Source organism: Melospiza melodia, chromosome 12 (assembly GCF_035770615.1).
Source record: "Melospiza melodia melodia isolate bMelMel2 chromosome 12, bMelMel2.pri, whole genome shotgun sequence".
Taxonomy (NCBI): Eukaryota; Metazoa; Chordata; class Aves; order Passeriformes; family Passerellidae; genus Melospiza; species Melospiza melodia.
Genome location: NC_086205.1, coordinates 24,994,520 through 25,016,257, shown reverse-complemented (window position 1 = coordinate 25,016,257; position 21,738 = coordinate 24,994,520). Strand labels below are relative to the sequence as shown.

The window sequence follows — 21,738 nt, the reverse complement described above, 5'->3', positions numbered from 1 at the left end:
ATCTTTCCACCCAAAGGTGAAAACTTCACAATTTTAGGGGTATTATGAGGTGAAACCCTGTGTTTGCTTTCTGGTGAGTGCTGGTGGATCACCAGGATTTCTTGCTTTTTTCTATGTGTGTCCTGTGATTTTTATATAAACTCTATAATTACCCATCTGAGGACTGTGCCCTACAGGCAAAAATCAGGAGCTGGTCTTGACTTTAATAAAAAAAATACCTTATTTTTGTGAACAAAACTGTTAAGACCCTCCCAAATCACACAGCATCAAGCCGGACTCAACAACACTGATAACCAACTGGGAAACTGATAAATGAGATAACCACAGGCAAAATTATCAGGCCTAGAAACCACAATCAAATATTTATTGACCACTTTTTGCATGTTTTATTTATATTTAGCTACAGAAATTTGGGTATTATCAGTCACAGCTGAGCAGCTGCACTTTTTCTAAGGCTCAGGCTTTGCAGCATGTAGTGGTTTGTACAAAAAGGTGATGGAAAAAAGGAACTTTAAATGGTTTAGTAAGTTCTTTTACCTTCTAAATAGTAATTTACTCCTTGTGTTTTCAGACCTGGTTTTGTGCTGCTATCTGTATTATAAAAAAGCCTGCTTTAACAGTAAGCTGGTGCAAATAATTAAATATTTTCTCTAACTTTAATGACTTTTTATGATGGAAGCATGATGTTTTCAATGGTGGTCTGTATTCTTCTCCTGCAGTGTGAATTTGTACCCTTTTCTAAGTGGTACCACTGGGATTCTGAATGTCCCTGAAAGCTTGGGCATTTGTTCAGCTGCAGAAAAGGGAACAGTTGGGTGCTCAGACCTAGAGGAAATCTGGCCTCTCACAGAAAACTGTTGGTGAAATGGAACCAGCCTGTAACTTACTGAAATAAGGCTGAATAAGCTGCCAGCTCACTTTCAGGTGCTGTTAAAAATCCCCTTCCAAAAAGCCTCCAGCCACAGCCATTAAGCCTTGAAGGCTCTAAACTGTGTGGATGAGATCTTCAATGCCACTGAAGTATTTTACCAGACAGTCGCTTTATTTTGCATGCCTGTCTCAATATACCCAACAAAGAGAATGTGAGGGTGGCAAGGGATAAAAGGAGGATGGGGAAGGAGAGAAAAAAATGCATTTTCATATCGGGTTTCCTATATAAAAATCTTCATATCCATGAAGAGAAGAGACATGATAAATGTGTATTTTGCTTTGTTTTCCTAGAACACTCACACTGTGTGGTTGAAAATACCACTGAACTATGTTTAAATAGCACTATATCCATTTACTGCAATCATACAACGGGGATAGGCTAGCAAGGGGAGAAGGAAAGTCCCAATAAATCCTTCTAGTTATATACAATGTTATCAAGCATTAGTTGCAAATTCACTTTTTCTGAAGGCAAAACTCTTGCTTTTAAAAAGTAGCTCTTGCCTGAAGAATTATAGCATTTAGGGGAGCAAATTACAGCTAAACACCCAGCTTTCCTTGTACTTGGAGTCAGAAACACGCAGAGGGAAATTCAGGAATGCCCACTTTGCTGTGCCTTCTGTGCCAAACCAGCGGCGTTCACAACCCAGCCGTAGGTAAGAGTGTGTGGGAAGGTTTTTGTCCAGCTGCTCACTCGGCCCTGTGTGTTTCTTGTTGCTGGCAGTGTGCCTGGGTGACACGTTTGGCCAGGACTGCAGCCTGAGGTGTGAGGATTGCCTGCACGGGGGCCGCTGCAACAGCGAGCGCAGCGGCTGCGTCTGCCCGCCCGGCCGGGCTGGGCTCGTCTGCAACGAGAGTGAGTACGGGGCTGGCCGGGGGCTGACCCTCCTGCAGGGCCTCTGCAGGTGGACAGTGGGAGGAACCTCCTGTGCTTCTCACCTGTGAGGCTCCTGAAGGAGCACTGCTGTCTCATAACCAGATTTGTTGTGCTGGGGCATGGTGAATAGGAGCTGTAAGTGATGCTGCAGTACACAGAGGTCCCTGCGCTCCGGTGGAGGTCAGGACAGAATCATCCCTGTCCTGAGTATTTGGTGGTTGTTCGTTCCTATTTGCTTTGCTGCTAAAAGCTGCCGAGGTTTGCTGGCCATGCTTTGTTCCACAACCTGCCTTGGTGACTCCAGAAGTCTGTCCCAGATGCTGGTGTGACAGCCTGGGTGGACATGTATGCTAAAATTGAGTTTTTCCATTGTAGCACCCCAAGACATTGCCTTTAAATATTTTTTTTTTTTACGTTTTCCATTTCTTTTTCCTTATAATTCTTTTTATTATTAGCATCACTTTCTTGGAGCAGTTGATTTTTCACATTGGAAATGGTATTTTTCAGAATTCTGTTGCCAAGTCAGTGCCCTTTATAACAGGTTTTCAGTCTTCTTGCTCCTGTTTCCTGGCAGAAGATCTTTCTGATTCAGAAGTAGGTGTCAAAACCCATAGGAAAGAGAGTGGTGATTTCTTGATGTGCTGTTCTTCATCTGCAGTTTGGCAAAACTTGTCTGCTGCTTGTCTGAGACATCATACAGCAGATTTCCTCTTTGAGATGGGTCCCTCCATTTCGTGGTGTGTGACATGATGGCCCATCATTCTCAGAAAGTCTTTGCTGTCACTGGGGAGACAAAAAGTCGATGAAAATTTATTACTTGACATCAGTAGACAGCACTCTTCAGGTTAATTGCCATCAAGATTGTTTCGGAGACGTCATCACGTGGACAGAAATGCAGAAAAATCAAGCAAGTGATTGAAACCAGCAGTCTGCCTGTGGTTATTTTGGGAGACTGATGGTGGGATTGGTTTGTAAACTCTGGGGGCAGCTAAGAGAGTAGGAATGGGGAGGATTAAAAGGATAATTTCCAGTCTGTCTCCAACAGTTCAAGCTATCAAGTGAGGATATTCTTACTTCTGTCCCTGGTGTGCTGGTAGTTCAGGTGAGATTATGAAAATTTCAAGGCAGTATCCAAATTCTTTAGTTCATTTCATAAATAATAAAATTTATTATGTATATTTGCACTAGACATCCATGCATGTAGTCTAATGGAATTCACCTCTGGAATTTAAAGAAGTTTAATAGGACTGTGTTGTTGAGCTAAACCTGCTGTCTGATGAAGTCAGCAGGGACAGTGATAAACACAGTATCTAATCTGTATTAATTACTCATGTGTGATTACTTTCACTCTTTTCTCTTGCATTTTTTAATATACAGCACAATTCATGGGTTTGGGGTGAGCAGGTTTAGGGTGAGCTAAAGCAGCGGAGAAAACTGGAGCTAAATTTCTCTAATAATGCACTAAAGAAGCCGAATGGAAATTGATGTGAAATGTCAACTTTCTTAATGTACATTGATAAAACGTCAGTGAAGTCAGATGACTCCAGCAACTGTATCCACTCAGGCAGCTCAGGCTGCAAACAGCAGAGCAGGGCTGCATCTCACAGTTTGCTTTTGCTGTTGTGGATCCATTGCTGCCCTGATTACCTGGGGAGTTTCAGAAACTACGTTTGAAAAACAAGATATTATTTTTATAATAGTGCTTGGGAGAGAAAAAAAAATGTTTAAAATATTTCTGTCCAAGTGTTCCAAGCTGTGCTCTGATGTTTAAGCTTTGGGCTTGACAGGCAATGGTTTTTGAGCCTGTGTTTTGTGGGGAGGGCAGCATGTGCTGGGGAGGGTTGGATACATGACAGTACTTCCCAAAACTTGGTTAATTCAATGTCCTTTGAGATGTTCTAGTAAATATCAGGTTGATGTCCTTTACAGAAGAGTATGACTTTGTTTAGAGCCTGCTCAACTAAAACTCTGTCCTTACTCAGTCTTCACAGAATCACAGAGACAATTAGGCTGGAAAAGACCTTTGCAGTCGAGTCCAACCTCTGACCCAATAACACCTTCCCAACCAGCCCATGGCACTGAGTGCCACACCCAGTCTCTTAAACACCTCCAGGGATGGTGATTCCACTAACTTACCAGGGCAACCCATTCCAATGCCCAGTCATGCTCTCTGTGAGGAAATTCCTCTTGACATCAGACCTGAATCTCCCCTGGTGCAGCTTAAGGTTGTGTGCTCTTGCCCTGCTGCTGGCTGCCTGGCAGAGGAGATCCACCCCCACCTGGCTGCACCCTCCTCTCAGGGAGTTGTAAGGAGCCATGAGGTCTCCATGAGTTCTCCAGGCTGAACAAACCCAGCTCCTTCAGCTGCTCCTCACACCACTGGTGTCCCAGACCCTCCATCAGCCTTGCTGCCCTTCTCAGTGCCCAGAGCCTTGTTGTGCTTCCCTTAGAGCAGAGGGGAAGTGTTTCTTGCAGTGCTCACACTCCCTGCTCTCTCCACAGCCTGTCCCCCCGGGACGTTCGGCAGAGGATGCGCCGGAGTCTGCAGGTGCCAGAACGGAGGCTGGTGTGACCCTGGCACAGGGCAGTGCCACTGCCCTCCTGGTGTGCTGGGCCAGCTCTGCGAGGATGGTATGGCTCCAGCTCTGCCTCAGCTCCCCACTTTTCCCACCCTGATCCTTTTTTAAGTAATGAGCAGAACAGAGGGTGAGACAAGCCAGTAGCAGTGAGGCTGCGCAGAGCCCCAGCTCAGCCACAAACTGCTTTGGGTTTGGGGCTTGCACCTGTAGCCACTGATGCCCTCCTGTGTTTGTGCACTCCAAAGGTTGCCCAAAAGGTTTCTTTGGGAAGAACTGCAACAAGCCATGCAACTGTGCCAACAAGGGCCACTGCCACAGACTGTATGGAGCCTGCCTGTGTGACCCCGGGCTCTACGGCCGCTTCTGCCACCTCAGTAAGTCCCCGGCGTTTTTGGGATCTGCTCAATGTGTGCACAGTGGGACAGTCTGTTAAAGACTCCACATAACCTAAAGGGGGCAGGCAGAAAGCAAGGAGAGTGACTTTATGCACAGTCAGGCAGTGCTAGGAATGGATTTACTAAAACAATGGAGGTTTAGCTTAGATGTTAGAAAAATGTTCTTTGCTGTGAGGGTGAGGAGGCCCTGGCACAGGGTGCTCAGAGAAGCTGTGGCTGCCCCTGATCCCTGGCAGTGCCCAAGGCCAGGCTGGACAGGGCTTGGAGCAGCCTGGGATAGTGGAAGGTGTCCCTGCCCATGGCCGAGGGGTGGAACAAGATGGGCTTTATGGGACCTTTCAACCCAAACCCTTCTGTTTCTGATAAAATTATCAAGACTTTGGGTTCTGCAATAGTCTGGGAGTAGCAGGAGGACAGGACTTTTGAAATGTGCCAGGAGGCCCCAGAATCTTCATTAATCTTTTTCTTTACTCATTAATCTTTGCCATAAGTATTGAGATTTACTGATGCTCAAAGGTGAGGGTTATAGATGGGGTGGACAGGTTAACATTAGGGTTATTGCTGAGGTTGCAATCTGGTTGGAGCAGGGCTGGCTGGGACAGGATGAGGAACAGACATTAGATGGAATAAAAAGAATGAAAACAAAAACTTTGCAACATAAATGATCAAGTTTCTTTGTACTTACAGATTTTGTTTTTAAAATCTGTGCAATATCAAAAATCTTTTGTTTAGTTTTGTTTTGGGTTTTATTGTGAAAGCTTTTGTCTTGGAGTGCACCCAAGTTTTTTTCCATTCGAAAAATCAGCTGAGTTTGCTTTGAAATGTTTCTGGTTCTTGCATTCACCACGTATTGCTTGACATGAAATGAATGACCCAGCACAGGGATCATGTAAACTCTTCTCTTACCCACCCACACATGAACAGGTGCTGCTGTGGAACGGGGGTGTGCTGGCTGAAAGCAGACCCGAGGTTTTGCTCCTGCAGCAGTGTGCAGTTTCAGCCAGCTCCTGCATAATTTACAGAGCTGATGCTTCCTTTCCTTGTGGCTGCAGCCTGTCCCAGGTGGGCCTTTGGCGCGGGCTGCTCGGAGGAGTGCCAGTGTGTGAAGGAGCACACGCTGGAGTGCAGCCCCAGGGACGGCTCCTGCACCTGCCAGCCTGGATACCACGGCAAGAAGTGTCACAAAGGTACCACCCACAGCCAGGTCCCTACATCTGCTGTGCCTTTGTCCCAGCAGCTTCTCCCTCTTCCACCCATCAGCTTTGTTTGGCTGCTGCTACTCATATATATTCCTATCCTACTAATGTTTTTGTGGGGTTTGAACCCTGCTAGGCTTGCAGGGACACTGAGGGGAATAGAGCTCAGGAACTGAAGGAGTTTTAGCCTGGTCAAATGACAACAGAAATACAGAACCTAAATCCTAATACAACCTTAAGTAATGAAAATCATGTGAGTTTTCATTTCTGTGCTTTTTTGACACAGTCAGTAAATAAGTGGCAAAATCTGTGCTTTATGGCAGTGGGGTGATTTGTAAACAGGTTCAGTAATGCTGCTTTTCCTTCAGATTTGCAGCTCTTTGAATTCAACTTACTCTTTGTAGTTTTTGGGGGTAGTTCAAAGAGAATTGTATCCTGCATTCATGTTTGCATGTCTCAGTAGCCCTTTCCAGACAGCAGTGGAGTAACATAAAAAAGATTCTCCCTTCAGATTTTTCTCTGGCCATGCAGGACTGTGTTGGATTTATGGCAGTAATTCTGGTGGGTTTGGTGGAGGGCAATAATGACAATATTTAATATTTTTATCATTCTTGTTGATGGGCTGAATTCTGACAGGGAGCATGCCTTGCCCAGCACTGGCTGTGCACCAAGGCAGAGAGCAGCAGAACTCAGACATCAAAGAAAAGAATTCCATCATGTATTTAATTGAATACATCCTCAAGTATTCTAATTGAATAAATCTTTAAGCATTCTGCCACTCTGTTTCTGGGTTACATTTAAGCAGTAACCTCTTTGAAATGTAAGCATTTATTAAGTATTTACACTTTGTTAGCAACACCTTTAAAATGTACATTATAATATATTCTCTGCAAGTTTCCCCAAATTATTTTCTGATTTTTTTTCTCACTTCTCTTAACTTTTCCTTTTTCATATGCATGTTCTGTACCTGCTTCTATTTCCAGAGTGCACCCCAGGGTTTTATGGGGCTGGTTGCAAACTGAGGTGCAGCTGTCCTCCTGATGTTCTGTGTGATCCTGAGACAGGAGCCTGCAAACATCCGTGTCCAGCTGGGTTTCATGGAGAAAAATGCCATTTGTGTAGGTACTCACTGCATGTTACCCTGGGAGATACACTTGGGATGGGGAAGCCGATTCAGGAAACTTAGGTTCAGATATAGAAGCTGCAGATAAGCAGGTACGTTTGTTGTTGATACGAGCTGGCAGTTCCCCACTGAAACCAGACTGATATTTGGAGCCTGGCAAATGCTGTCTCTCTCTCTCCCTCTCTCTCCCTGCAAAGGTCAAGGCACAAGGCTGAGGCCAGTTACCCAAACTAACATTTGCCCAGGTAACAATAGTTGCTTTTAAAGCTTCAGGCACAGACTTTGCAGGGCTCTGCTGCAGTTCATTTCAGACCACCAGTTGCTCAGACTCCACTGCTAACACTGATCACTTCTACCAGCACAGCTCAGTTGGAAATTGGTGGCTGTGGTGCCTCCTAATGTCTTCAAAATGTTCCTAACCATGGCTTTGGGGTTTTTTTGTTCAGCTTGTCAGCCTGGCAGCTTCGGGATGGGCTGCAGGCAGAGGTGCAGCTGTGGAGGAGCCCCGTGTGATCCAAGGACAGGGCAGTGTGTTTGCCCAGCTGGGAAAACTGGTGCTACGTGTGAGCAAGGTGTGTGAGGTGCTGGAGCAAGGTAGGGAGTGCCTGGCTTTGGAAGATGTGATAAGAAGTAGAATTGGCTGTTTCCCAAACCAATAAACAAGCAAACTGTGGTGGAAATTGGGAGAGAGCCTTTGGTCTCTCTTTAGCTGTGTTCTTGCATGCTGCAGTTTAATGACAGGGCTGCCAGGGATGTATAACAATATAATGTCACAATCCAGCTCAGTTTTACTATTATTTTTAAATTCTTCAGGGTAGCAGCAGAAATCTACAACTGTCCTGAAACAGCAAATGACACTGGTTACACCTCATGTGCTTTTTCTGCAGATTGCCCAGATGGCCAGTGGGGACCAGACTGCCAGAACTCCTGCGAGCCCTGTGCCAACGGGGGACAGTGCAACAGGGAAACTGGGGCCTGTGACTGTCCCCCTGGCTACACTGGGCCTTCCTGCTCTGACAGTAAGTCCTCGCCTCAGCCTTCCCCAGGAAAAGAAAGTCAGATTGAAAATTCAGGTTATGGTCCGATTTCTGCCTTCTTACTCTTTTGTGAGATAAAGCATGCTGATCTGAGATTAAGTGCCCTTCATCTCCAGGAATTCCCCAGGTTGGATTTGACATTATTTGTGGGAGGCAGATTGCAGATAAATGCACGTGATCAGCTAAGCTGCATCCCAAATGGATGTTATCATTAGACCTAATTTATGGCAAGCTGTACTTGAAAATACAGTGTTTAACAGCCACACCACTGGTGCTGTAATCCTGGCTGTCTGGCAAGAGGTGTGACCAGCTGGCCCATGTGGCATTATTCTTGAGTTATGTTTGCAGCAGCACTCCTTGGTGTAGATCATTTAGGATTAAATAATACTGAAGATGAGGGAGCAGTGTCAGTGCTATCCCTGCAGCCAGACACCATGGGAGCAGTTCAGGGAGCTATTCTGTGCTGCTCTTCAGCCTCTGGGTGTTAAAAGGCTGCCTGAGTGTGGCTGTTGAGCTGCACAGAGGCTCTCAGAACAGCTCTGCTTTGTGCAGACCTTGGTGGTGGCACGTTTTTAATTCTTGTTAGTCATAAAATGGCTTTTGAGGAAGGTTTTCCTCCTCTGAGGAAACAGCCTGATGCACAGGAGTACCCAAAAGCCATTCAGGCTGTTCCCACATTCCAGGACTCAGCCCCAGACCCCCAGGATGGGGATCCCAGACATTTCAGTGTTGCTGTTTTGATTCCTGGATTCAGCTGAAGCCTGTTTTGGGGGGGTGAGCTGTGGCTGTCTGCGGCCAGGCTTTGCGATCTGGGTGAAGTCCCAGCCTGTCTCTGTTTGCAGCCTGCCCTGATGGACACTATGGACGGGGCTGCCTGTGGCTGTGCAGCTGTGGCAGCAGTGCTCAGTGTCACCACGTCACCGGGGAGTGCTCCTGTCCCCCGGGCTGGACTGGCCACGACTGCAAACACCGTAAGTCAGGGCACACGGCGCCTCCTGGGGACCTGCTCTGTTTGCTCTTAGTTTATTACAGTTTTTTAATATAGTTTTGCTAATCTTACTGCTTCTGAAACGGTGTGTTTGTGGGTTTGCACAGCCTGGGTGGTTATAATCCTTCATTATCCAGGTTCAAAGCATTGAAATAGATGGCTGATGAAGCGCAAAGTATTGATATAAGCTCTTATTTCAACACTATGGATCCCTTTGCCCAATACCATCTGTCCTGTCAGCATTTTGACTGACAGACAGTTTTGTTTTTCATTTTCAGTGCAGATTAGTTTTGAGATTAATTTTCCATTTCTCATTTTGTTTAGGGGAGATTTATTCAACAAGTGAGTGGCATGTACAGTCGTGTGTCTAAAGGTCACTTTTTAACTTGGGAATATAAATGCTGTGAAAATTTCTGTTCTCTGGAAGAGCAGAGCATCCTTCTGTTGACTTTAGCATTGCTCTCCATATTGGTGGCTGTGTGAGAGAGTAGATTTGCCCTTTTTGGATGGCACCATATAAATGTGAAGCCATCCTCTCTTTTCCTGTGACACAACTCTTCTGCTTGATTCATTGTGATGCCTCTTGCAAAAAACCAACAGAGACAACTCTAAACTTGGTCTTAAACACATAAAGTCATTTAATTGGCAGTGTTGATAGCAGCAAGTTTTGCACCTGACTTCTCAGGCTCTGTACTGAAAAAAATGCTGGGAAAATCTGAAGTTTCCACCCATATGCATATTTTAAAAATCAAGCCAGTTGGTAGTGTGTAGAGCCACTGAGATGGCTTTTCACAACTCCCTGGGCTGTCTAGAGAATTGTGAGACCATGACAAAGGAAAGCTTTTATTTCTATTCAGGATAAGATCTGAGAAAAATTGTTTTGCAGTGGTATCTTGGTACAGCAGCTCTTCCAGCTATTGCAGGCCAGGCATTAAACAGATTCCCAACTCCAAAACCAGGTTTCTGTTGCCCTAATTGGCACTTTCATCTTCATCCTTTACTTGAAAGAAAGGACATTTTGTGGTACACTGGTGTAATTGTGTCAGTGCTATGTGATTTTAGGATGAAAGCAGTAAGTTGCTTTAACAAACATTGTGGCATTCCTTTGTGTCCATGCTGCATTTCCCAGTATTTTGGGGAAATCATGGAGGATGCTCCCAAATCTGTCTGGTTAAACTCATTAGCTAATTCTGGGTATGCAGGTTTTCAGTGAGTGAGTCAATAGCTGAGATTTTATTTCCATGAAATTATAGATTTGTGACTGATGGGTATGGATTCACAGCATCACCAGGTTGGAAGAGATCTTTAAGATCACCAAGTCCAGCCCATGCCTTAACACCACCTCAACTAAACCATGGCACCAAGTGCCACATCCACACTTTTTTTAAACCCACCCAGGGGTGGTAATTCCACCACCTCCCTGGGCAGATGGTTCCAGAACGTTATCACTCTGGATAAAGATAAGAGCAACATCTTTGTCACTCTTCAGCCGCTTGAATGTGCCGCTTGAATCTGCTTTCTAGAGGAACCCTACAAAGGTTCTCTCCCAAATTTGTCCTAAACCGGGACACATTCTTTCAGTAAAAACTTTTCCTAACATCTAACCTAAATTTCCCTTGGGCCAGATAATGAATTATTAGTTTTATGACTTCAAATGATTAGTTTTACATGGATGGGACAATACCCGCCTGTGTCCCGCTGAAACAGACCGGCAAAAAAGCTCTTTATTTCCACAATTTTCACCTGTGCTGCATCTGGGAGTTCAGTCCCGTAGAATTTTGTGTACTCTGTGTTCTCTCACATGGAAGTGCAGCAGGGTTTTGGGGTGGAGCTGGATGTGACCCCGTTTCCCTTGGCAGCCTGCAGCAGCGGCCGCTGGGGCCAGGACTGCGCCAACTCCTGCGCCTGCGACGGCGGCGACGGCGGCTGCGACCCCGCCACGGGCACCTGCTCCTGCCAGCCAGGCTTCACTGGGCAGCACTGCCAGCTCAGTAAGTGCCTGCCTCCCCAACCCCAGCTCCCACATCCCTGGAAGTTGTGTTTTCCTGCTCGTTCCCCGCAGGAACGCTCCCAGGCTGTTCCGCCCCCGCTGTGCCCCGCGCCGCGCTCTCGCCTTTCACGGGGGTTAGATGCTTTGCCTAATTGGATTTCCAGAAAAGGTATTTTCAGCCTTGTTTTGGACCCAGCAGCTATTTTTAGTGTTAGGATCTCTTGAGAGGGATAGGATTGATGTGTATTTGGGTTGTGGCCTAAGAGTTTCCGTATTGGTTTTACTTATTCGGTTTTAGGGCAGAACTTACCCTTGGTAAATCTCTATTTCAGGTCAGGCACATAGAAATATTTCACATGTACATAACAGAAGGAAAACTAGGATTTTTTGGAGTCCTGTATTTATTAAAAACAAAAATGTGCAATGTTCTTATCAGAGGCCCATGACCCTCACCTTAACATTCACTTCTAACTGAGGTGAGTAGCAGATGCTTCAAGCATATGAAAACAGGCTCACAGTCAATTTCTCATATGTCTCCCCAGGTGCCATCAATTTCTCATTCAGGAGCTCCATGAGACAGAAGCAATATCTCTATATTTAATACTGCTTGATTTAATTTTTTTTCCAATTAATGTGCCTATTTTCTTTTTCATTTCATGCAAGCATTTGGAATCCACTTCATCTTGTGGCAGTAAGTTGCATAGTTAAGCTGCTATTACTATTATTATTGATTATATTGATGTTAAATAAAACAAACATTTTATCTACTAGTTTAACAATCTTACAGTAGCACAGATGTAGCTACCAGAGCCTCAGTAGCGTGGGCAGGATTAACTGCTGGTGTCACACAGAAATGTCAAAACAATTAATCTGGAACCGTGACCTAAGACAAGAAAGCCTGGAAAGTTGATCGTGCAGCCCTTGTTGCTGTTGGCACAGAGGGAATGGAAGGACAGTGTGTGGGGAAGACTAGCTCCCAGAGAAGGAGCTGCCAGCTCTGCTTCTCTTTCACTCTTGATCTCTCTCAAAATAGCATCTATGCAGAGACAGAGTGGCCAAATAGCTGCTTGTAATCCTCGCTGGGAAGGGAATCAGTGAAGCCATCGCCACTGACAAAACATCAGGCAGTCTTTAAAGTTCTTTCTGTGGGCTTTCTGTTGTATTTAGTCTGCTTTTTGCCCCTTATTTTGTGTGTGTGTGTGTGTATGTATATGTTTTAAATTGCACATATATATGTGTATGTGTGTGCACAAGATTATGAAAATGATTGCTCTTCCCATAATTTTATGCTGCTTTGGAGGTGAAATCCTCACTATCCCTGGATATTTCCTCTGCTCCCCAGGCATCCCTTTCTTGTCCCTGCAGGCTGGGCTCCTTCCCCTGGCAGGAGCTCAGTTCTCTGTCGGGGTGGCTGGATCCTGACACGCATCACAGCAGCCTGTGCCTGCTGGAGCAGGGGCAGATTCTCTGTGCTGTGGACTGTGAAATCATTTGTGAAGTGCTCTGACCCTTTGCCATCACCTTGAAAAGCCTCAGCTCTGGGCTAAACACCTGAAGGGAGCTCTGCTGAGAGCCCCACACCTCTTGCTGCACTGCAGCACCATTTCCCTTGCACAGATTCTCTGACTGAAATTTCAGCTGAAAGGGAAACATGGAGAAGGATCAGGTTTTTAAGGCACAAGTGCACCTTTATGTATTTATTTGTTAAGCAGTGATTTGCATCTTTGGGAAGAGGAAGGCATTTCACCTGTAAGTGCAAAAAAATAGATTCTAACATACATTTAAACAACATCCCATTTTTTGACTCTTTGAAAGCAAATAAATACTTTGGGTACCTTGCTCTTCTACCCAGCTCCTCTGTAATACACACAGTTGGCAGAGTCACTGAGCTGCAGGAGCAGCTGAATTCCTGCCAGTTCCAATCACTGCCCACCCATAGCACCAAACAGACAACACCAAACCCACTCCCCTATTCCAGACATGGAGCTGTTTTTGAGGATTCTTGTTTTCTGTTCTCTCTGATTCCTTCCAGATTGACTGAAAATCACTTTGTAGCTGTAAATGCTAAAATCTTAGACTTCTAGAAGAGATCTGGCAGTAATCTCCATAACTCATTTAGAGGGATGTTCACAAGACCTTCAAACATGAGTAGAGGCCCTGTAATATTGTATTTAGCCAAGTCTATCTCTGTGTTTCAGCCTGTCCAAAATATCCAATGTGAATTAGGCAACTGGCCCCGGTCTTAATTGATTTTCCTATAATCCTGGAAGAAATTATTTTCATTCTAAATGTTTTCTTTCTGCTGATAGTTAGTACCATGCAAATCTTTTAAAACTCCTCACATTAACTGCTGTGGAAATGTAATTGTTAATCTGTCCCCCAGATGTAATGTTTTCACTTGAATCTTTCAAAGCAGCGCATGAAAGTAAAGTGTGCAGCATTCAATTTGGAGCTTTGTGAAGGCAACCAACACATTTCATATTTTCTCCAGCTTTCTGGGGAAAGAGGATTTGCAGGAAAACAGAGGAGCTTCTCCCCTCCCAGCAGATGAAGTCCCAGTGGAGATGTGCACATAAGCAACTCCAAACCAATGGGCAAAGTGTCATCATGCAGAACCTGTGAAGTCTCAGGCTTTGCAATAGAAGGTGTTCATTTTCTGTGCAGAATTTAGTCTCTCAGCACTCTGGAATTTTTCTAAAATAGATCTTGAATGTAGCCCAACCTACCTGAACCTCAGAGGGGACACTCAGATCTTACTTTTAATCCGTTACCTTTACGCCTTGATTATTTTGGAAATAGTCAGATTTCCCATGCATGTAAAAATTCCCCATTGATGCCTGATCTGCTCTGGCATTAACCCATGCTCTGGTTGTGGTTCCTGTGCTGCAGGGTGCCCCGAGGGGAGCTTTGGCCCGGGCTGTGAGTCCAGCTGTCAGTGCCAGAACGGAGCTGCCTGCGACCACGTCAGCGGAGCCTGCACCTGCACGGCGGGCTGGACAGGAACCTTCTGTGAAAAAGGTACCGCTGCTCCCCTGGTCCCCTTAGGATTCATGGAGAATTTGTCTTGGTTTTTGTTCAGAGAGCAGGTTTTACAATTGACAGCATTGGATCTAAATGAACCACTGAACTTTATTAGAAGCCGATATTGAAATGTGAGCTCCCCTCCTAACTCAGCAGAGGATCGTGCTGGGTGCCAAATGTTGGGCACGTGTTTTCACATGGTTAAAATTAGATATATGCTTAAGGCTTCTGCTGTATCACATCTTTATGAAGACTCTTTTCAAGCAGAGTCCCACTATTTGAGCACTGAGCAGGGAGAAGCTTGTTCAGCCTTATGCTTGCTTGTTTCCAGTGCCTCCCTGAAGTGCTTTCGAGAAAAACATGGATGTGTGCATCATCCCTGTGGAGCTCTTCAAGAACAGATTCACTTCTAACTTAAATAAATCCAATTCTATTCTATCTACTCTTCTATCACCTAGTCATTTGGTAAAGTGTTGGAAAGGTTGGACTGGATTCTTCATCTACGTTGTGGTGAGTCAGTCCATGGCGTTATCACAGGAGGTTGCTGTCATGCTGCATCATTTTGCAGACTTTTTGTATAAAAAAAATAAAAGAGAAACAACACAGGGCCATTCAGGCACTGTGAAGGTTTAAGTGTAGGTGATTGAAGATGCTGCAAATTATAGTATTTGAACCAAAGTCACAACTATTTTGCATGGAAAGCAGCTTTATCAGCCAGTTTCAGCAGCGAGGATGGAGGGAAGTGACAGCTCTTGCAGGCAGCTGCTGCCCTCTCATGGGAAGGAAGATGCTCCACAGCCTGACCAGGAGTGTGGCAAGGCACCCACAGGTTGGAGTTAATATTCCTGATTGTTGTTTCCCTCGCTTTCTTACCAAGGACTATGATACAAAATTAAAATACTTTCCAGGGTTCTGCTGCAAATTGCACCTCATAATTCATGGTATCTCCACTATGTCCCTTTTTAATACAATTTAGCTGAAATATGTTTTCCCAAATCTACTGATTTTTTTTAAGTTATTGTATTTTTATTGGAAAAAAACAAGGCAGTTATCTGTGTTGTTGTGTAAATCTCTTCATTCCAACAGGAATTATAATGGGAACAAAGAGGCTAAACAGTCTTTGCCAGAATAGGTGTGAGCAATATGGAGAAAACTGGGGAATTCTATTGGTGGGAAAAAAAAGAACAAATCTCAACTTCCAAATCAGTAATGTTGCACATTTTTATCTTTTTTTTTTTAATTCCTGAAAGAAGATTGTGGAGGGGAGAGTGAAATTTAGGGCTCTGTAAAACACCGTTTTCTGCGTGTTTTCCCTCAGGAAGGCAGAGTGTTCGCTCTCAGCTGACCCAGGTTACCTCTTAACTTAGGAAGTTTCAACCAGAACAGTTTGGCAGCTTCCAAAAGGCGCCGAGGGAGGAGAACATGTGGGTGGTTTGCCCTTGGTAGAACCTTCTTGGCACCTTCTCTCGGCGGAGCTGCGGCGCTTCTGTTTGGAGTGACTGGGAGACTGGCAGGGTTTCCTTCTGGCAGGGATGTGCTTTTTGCCGTCCTCTTGGCAATCCACCCACGTTGGCCAGGCTCTGTGCCTTGCAGGCAGAAATTCACATCGAGCCCTGGCTGCCTTGGACTTCACACATCCTGCTGGTGCCTCAGCCTGTGGCTGGGAAGGACTGCTCTGTCATCACAGAAATGTTGAAACTCAGGCTTTTGCACCCTTCTAAGTTCAGAGTCCTGGGAGAAGACAGTCCCTTACAAAATGGGATTTTGGTTGATATTAATAATTAATATCACCCCTGCACAGCAAGGGTGTTTGAACCTGCAGTCATTGCTTTTGGTGTTTTGCATTGTGGCAGCACAGGATCTGGATTCAAGCTGAGACTGCTGAAATCCCAAAATTTGCCTTTGGATTTCTGTTTTCATTTGGGAAAGTTTCTTCCTATTTTGGGGGGAAGCTGCTGTTCCTTTTCATTAATTTGCTGCCCTCAGTATGAATTCATAGGTTCAGCTACTCTGTTGCAAAACACCACTTTAGTGACCATTTCCAAGCTTATTTACCACAAATTTCCATCACCTCTTATTAATATTTATTAGAATTGTTAATGTAATCTTAGTCCTTGGTGAGTCTCACTCTATCTATATAATCTGTCAGTAATACAGATAACAGCCAAACCCACACCATCATCATCACCACCACCCAGCAGCCCAGGACATTTTCCAAGCTCACTCATAGCAGGAGACACTTTTGCTCCAGGGCTGCTGTTTCATGAGACCTTGCCGTGAATTATTCAAGAGCTGACTGAACTTCTGTGCTCTGAGCCACAGGATGCTGACAAAGGACCTCACACTCCTCAAAGTACTTTTGTCTGTCCATCAGCACCTCAGTTCTGCTCTGCCCTGAGTCACCTTTGATCAGCTGCTCTTCATCTGGTACCACTCAGTGGTGCTGCTGCCTCTGCAGTTGTGCTGTGGTCACATGTAATAATGATGGGGAAGAATAAAGCTATCAAGACACTCTCTGAAAGAAAATTAGACATTTCTGAAGGTGCTACATGCCTGCTCCATCTTTCAGCTCTGCTCAGTGCTTTGTGAAAATGAACCTTGTGAATCTTGTGACTCTTTCAGAGGAGTTTCAAAAGCAGCAAAACTGTTTCAGTTGCAGAGCGGGTAACGATTGCAAATAAGGCTGAAAACAAAATAATCTACAAAGAAATTATTTCAGTCTGTGAGAGCAATCTAGGAAAGGCTTCCTTTGAATTTCCTTGAAAGCAGCAAGTGATACAAGCAGAACACTGATGAAATAATGTCTGTTCCTTCACAAGGTCTCGCATTACCAAAGGAAAATGAATAATTTTTGGTGGATGCTGCTAGCAGTGCCACCAGCCAGCTTCCATATATGAGTGGCAAAAAAAGGGACAGAAGAGTCCAGCAGTGGAAGATGAACACTGAGAGCTCACTGGGAATGTGCAAGGCCAGGTTGGATGGGTCTGCAGCAGCAGTGGAAGGTGTCCCTGCCCATAGCAGGGGTGTTGATGGCAGGTGATCTTTAAGGTCCCTTTCAACCTAAACCATTCTTGGATGACACCAGTGTTACTCTGACCTGGTAGAGAGCTGTGAATTAGTGTGGAGGGCTGTTGGTCAGTGTAGATGGTGGTAATCATTGTGAGATTCTCTTGGGAATCCAGAAATCATTCTGATTTCATGGTAGGAGTGTAAGAAATGGATTTTAAATAAGAGTTTATATTGAACAAGGAGGACAAAGAGACAAGTTTTACTGAACTACTGCTTATTTACTGAATTTACTGCTTATTTTACTGAATTACTGCTTATTTTGTGAGCACCATCACTCCTGAGGTTGATTCAGGGATTCTGTGAAAAGAATGATGTGGAGTTGTGTATCTATAGATCTGTTATTACTTAGTGTAACATAAGATACTGTACTGTGTGACATAACAGATGCACTTATATAATCTAAACACACACAGAGAAGTTAAATTAAGGCTAAATGGAGAATATATTTTTAAACTCTGCATAGCAGCCTTATTGTTCTTGTAATGCAGCATTTGGGGTATGATGTGGCCCACTGACAGGCATTGATCCTTATGTTCACTGCTGTCAGCACTGGCACAGATAAAAATTAAATCCATGGGGCTGCACTTCCTTAGTCCAGGTTCGGTTCCAGATGAAGGTGCAGAGCTCCTTCAGCTCCCTGGGGTTGTTTTGCTACGTTTAATCTGTCTTGGTTTTCTCTGCTCATTCACTTCGCCAGTTTTTCATTCCAGCACTGAACTACACCACTGTAGCTTAGGTTCACTGTTAAAAAATCTTTAGATTTTTTTAGGACAGTAAATGGGAGCAGAAGTTTTGCGTTTCCAAAGGGAGGAAGGTCAGCAGGGATGGCCCTGGAGTCCGGTGTGGTGTTGAATTATTTCCTCTGTCCATTACAGAGGCACAAGGAGCAGCTTGTGTGAACCCAGCTCCATTCTCTCACTTGTTTTATGGCTTTTCAATATTCTCAGCCCTGTTTCCCTGTGCAGGAATCTGTTGCTGGTGTAAAGGGGTCACATTTTTCCAAGATGCACTGTAGCAGAACTGGGCAGGCTTAACCCTTGGTGCGACTTCGCTTCTTAAGCATCCGTGGAAAGACGAGGTGGAGTTTGTGCAGAAAAAAAACTGCGCTAAAAAGGAATGTTTTGCATTTCCAGCTTGTCCAGACGGATTCTTTGGGATTGACTGCCACCAGGTGTGCAAGTGCAAGAATGCTGCTGGCTGTGACCACGTGCTGGGCTCCTGCCACTGCCTGCCAGGGTGGCTGGGGGAGAGCTGCGAGCAGCGTGAGTACAGAACAGAATCACCCCAAACCTCCTCTGGGAACGGGACAGTGCCCTGCAGGGCACACTTCCAGACAGCTCACCTCCCTTCCCAAATATGCCCAAAAAAGGAACAATTTTTGGTGGCTGTGTTAAATCACCAGCTCTTTCTAATAGTTTGTTTTTTTAACTCATCAAACGTGATAAGCATCAGGTTTTAAATAGCAGAGCTGTCTCCTGCCATATGACAGCTCCCTGCTTTTTTATTTTTGTGTGACATTAAGAGATTAAATGTTGTGTGTCTGTTTCTGGTGTATCTCATCTAATTATCAATTATAAAGTGTCAGATTACAAAATGTGCAAAGTGGAAAAATCAGACCTGGGACTATTTTGTTATTTGAGGGTGACAAAATAGGTTTTTTAAGAATTACTAGGGAAGTTATTTGTTTTAAAATAAATTTCATCTTCCTGTATGTTCAAAAGTGTGGATTATCCCACAATTTTTATGCAAACAAAGTGCTTGTATGTATACATACATAAAATTGGCTATTCTGAGAAATTTTTCATTGCATTTCGTAGGAATTTAGGTAATTTTCTTTAGCTGCATAGCATTACATATAGAGATCACTGAGCCTATTTGCAAAGTTTAACAAATAAGTGGGCTTTTTTAAGATTTTCAGGTTTTAGCTTCTCAGCTTCCTTGTTTTCCTTTAGGATGATGTCATGGTCTAAGCTTCCTTTTGAAAATATGAGTGCTGTCTGCAGGACTGGGGTGCAGAGCTGGGCTCCAGGGCTGCTTCACAGCGAGCCAGCTCTGGGAGGGAGCACTTCTTTAATCCATAGGTCATGGCTTTCTGCAATAGAAAAGTGGTTTACTTTAGAAAATAGAGAGAAATGTGGCTTGTATTGAGGCAATGCTGTTCTTCAGCTATACACTATTTTATCATCAGCCCTGTTTGAAGGCAGTGCTTGCTCTTCATAATATTTTCCCCCACCACTCAACACAGCCCATCTTCTGAGAAGGCTTCTCCTGCAAAATCCCCTGCTCTTTTGTTTACAGGTGGGTCAGTTCTGCTGAATCTTCCCCATTTTAGACACTTTTCCTTACATCCCACCACTGCAGTTTTTTGCCTCCTCATGCCCTCCCGGAGGAGCACTTGGCTCTCCACCTGAGGATGCTGGTGGTAGCACAGCCTTTGAGTGTGGATTAGTGGAGTGAGCACGGAACAGAAGCAGCCCAGAGCCACTTTCCCATCCCACAGGTCAGAAGAGGTGAACAGGTGCTGAACAGGTGCAATATTTGCTCCTTGGTCACAGCCTGTTTTTCCTGTCCACCCACAGCATTGGCAGTGTGTCACCTTGCCCCCTCCCCAGTCCTTAGCATTAGGGATGGGAAGCTTTGCTGCATATTTCATTCAATTCAATTAAGAGTTGCAGCTCCTTCTCCATGGCCTCTGGTGCCCTGCTCTGCTCACGTTAGGGAAGAAACCCTATTTATTGTCTTGTGCCAGAGCCATTAGAGCTTTGTGCTGGGCTGATTTATTCCTCCTACAGCCAAAGCCCCCAAGGCCTCCATGAGTGAGAGGTCAGCTCACAGTGCAGGCTGTCTCCTCCTTTCCTCTTGGCCAAGTGAGGGATCTTCATTTTGATGTTACATCCACGCTGCTCCAGAGCTGCTCAGAGCAAGGCAGCTCAGCCCTCCCCATCCTCTCAGGATGTTTAATATTCACCTTGCCTGTTCCTGGGACCCACCAGCTCCAGCAGCTGGAAGGACAGCACTCATGTGGAAGTAATCAGATTGCAGGCAATGTGCTGGAGGATATTGAGGAATAATTTTGGCATCATGGGATTTGAATTGATCCTAAGCCAGCCATGCAGTGAGTTTTATACTCTGCTATCTAATTACAGGCAGTACGGACAGTGATGCCTTTTGTTGAAGCTGCCTAATGCTTTCCATTACCAGACCCTGGGTTTCAGTTGTTTGAAAATGAATTATGTTAATCTGGGCTGAAATCTGCCAAGCAAGCTCTGCCTCAACTTCAGTTTGTGCTTGGAGATTTTATTTGGGGATTTTTTGGAGTGTCCACCTGAGGTATTTTAGGTTTCCAAGAAAGAGGCTTAGGAAAAGTATGCTGCCCATTCTCTTTCTTTTGTTGTTTTGGTTTTGGTTTTTGTTGTTGTTGTGTTGTTTTAATGAAATGTTTCACTGAGTGCTGTGATACCTCAGTGATACAGAAGTGAGGACCTGACATTTGGCATTTCTTTGTGACAGAGATGTAACCTTCCTTTCTCAATACCCCATCCCTGGAAGTGTTCAGGGCCAGATTAGATGGAAGGAACAACCTGATCATGACAGAGCATCCTTGTTCTTGACAGGGAGCTTGGAAATTGGTGATCTTTAGGGCCCCTTCCAACCCAAACCATTCTGATTCACTGCAAATTCATCCAAAGTTTGCAAACTTGAAAAAAGCCAACCAAACCCTCCAAAAACCTCATGCTGCATATGGTCTGTAGCAGATGTACACAATTCAACATCTGAATTTTGCCTTAATTCTGTCAGTACTAAACATGCCTCTTTCTGGAGCTGTTGGAGCTCAGCAGAATCTTGACTGAAGTGGCTCCTTGTGGTAAAAAAGAGACCACACTGGTTTGAAAAACAAGTAACTACAGAAAAATGTACTCAGCCAGAGGCACTGATAACAGGGGTTTGACATTTCGTGGTGTGTGAGCACTTGAATTTGCAGATTCCCTGTTCTTTTAAAGCTAAAGCTTCATTTTGTGGAGAATAATCCATTAAAGTCACTTGAAATCCAAGTTATTGGGCACCCTGTAGAACATTAGAGCCCATCATTTTCCTTTTCTCCTGGGCAGTTTTGATGGCTGTTGACTTCTGGTCTGTAAGAAAAGTCTCCAGTTACATGTGTTCCTTCCTCTGCATGCAAAAAGGGATTTTAAAGACTGCAAACAAATAAATCCTCCTCTTGCAGAGGAAAGACACTAAGAGGAAAATTTTGAACCAGGAGGAAATCTATTAATTTAAACCTTTGGATTAAGTTATCTCTTTTCTCTCATCGTGAAGGAGGAAAATGCCCAGGGATATTTGTACGTTCAGTTGTGGAACTCCATGAAATAGCTTCAGTATCACTTTTTTCCTAAATCTTCACAAAAATACTTTGAAAATCAGGATTGTCTCACCAGGAAGCAAAACAACATTCGTGTCTACCCAGTAGAATAGTTAAAATTTTCTTCTCCACCAATTTCTGCGTTCTTACCATAATTTTCACAGAAACACCCTATT

The 21,738-nt window shown here is 44.5% G+C and overlaps 1 protein-coding gene across 1 annotated transcript in view; it reads left to right on the top strand.

Moving 5' to 3' along the window:
• Positions 1-21,738, top strand: part of LOC134423873 (multiple epidermal growth factor-like domains protein 6) — a 192,990-nt gene that overhangs the window by 144,838 nt on the left and 26,414 nt on the right. Inside the window, exons 14-23 of the mRNA XM_063167363.1 lie at positions 1,652-1,783; positions 4,307-4,435; positions 4,629-4,757; positions 5,831-5,965; positions 6,958-7,092; positions 7,544-7,669; positions 7,985-8,116; positions 8,977-9,105; positions 14,002-14,130; positions 18,336-18,464. Of these exons, the coding sequence (XP_063023433.1) occupies positions 1,652-1,783; positions 4,307-4,435; positions 4,629-4,757; positions 5,831-5,965; positions 6,958-7,092; positions 7,544-7,669; positions 7,985-8,116; positions 8,977-9,105; positions 14,002-14,130; positions 18,336-18,464 (1,305 nt within the window). The remainder of the gene's footprint in view (positions 1-1,651; positions 1,784-4,306; positions 4,436-4,628; positions 4,758-5,830; positions 5,966-6,957; positions 7,093-7,543; positions 7,670-7,984; positions 8,117-8,976; positions 9,106-14,001; positions 14,131-18,335; positions 18,465-21,738) is intronic.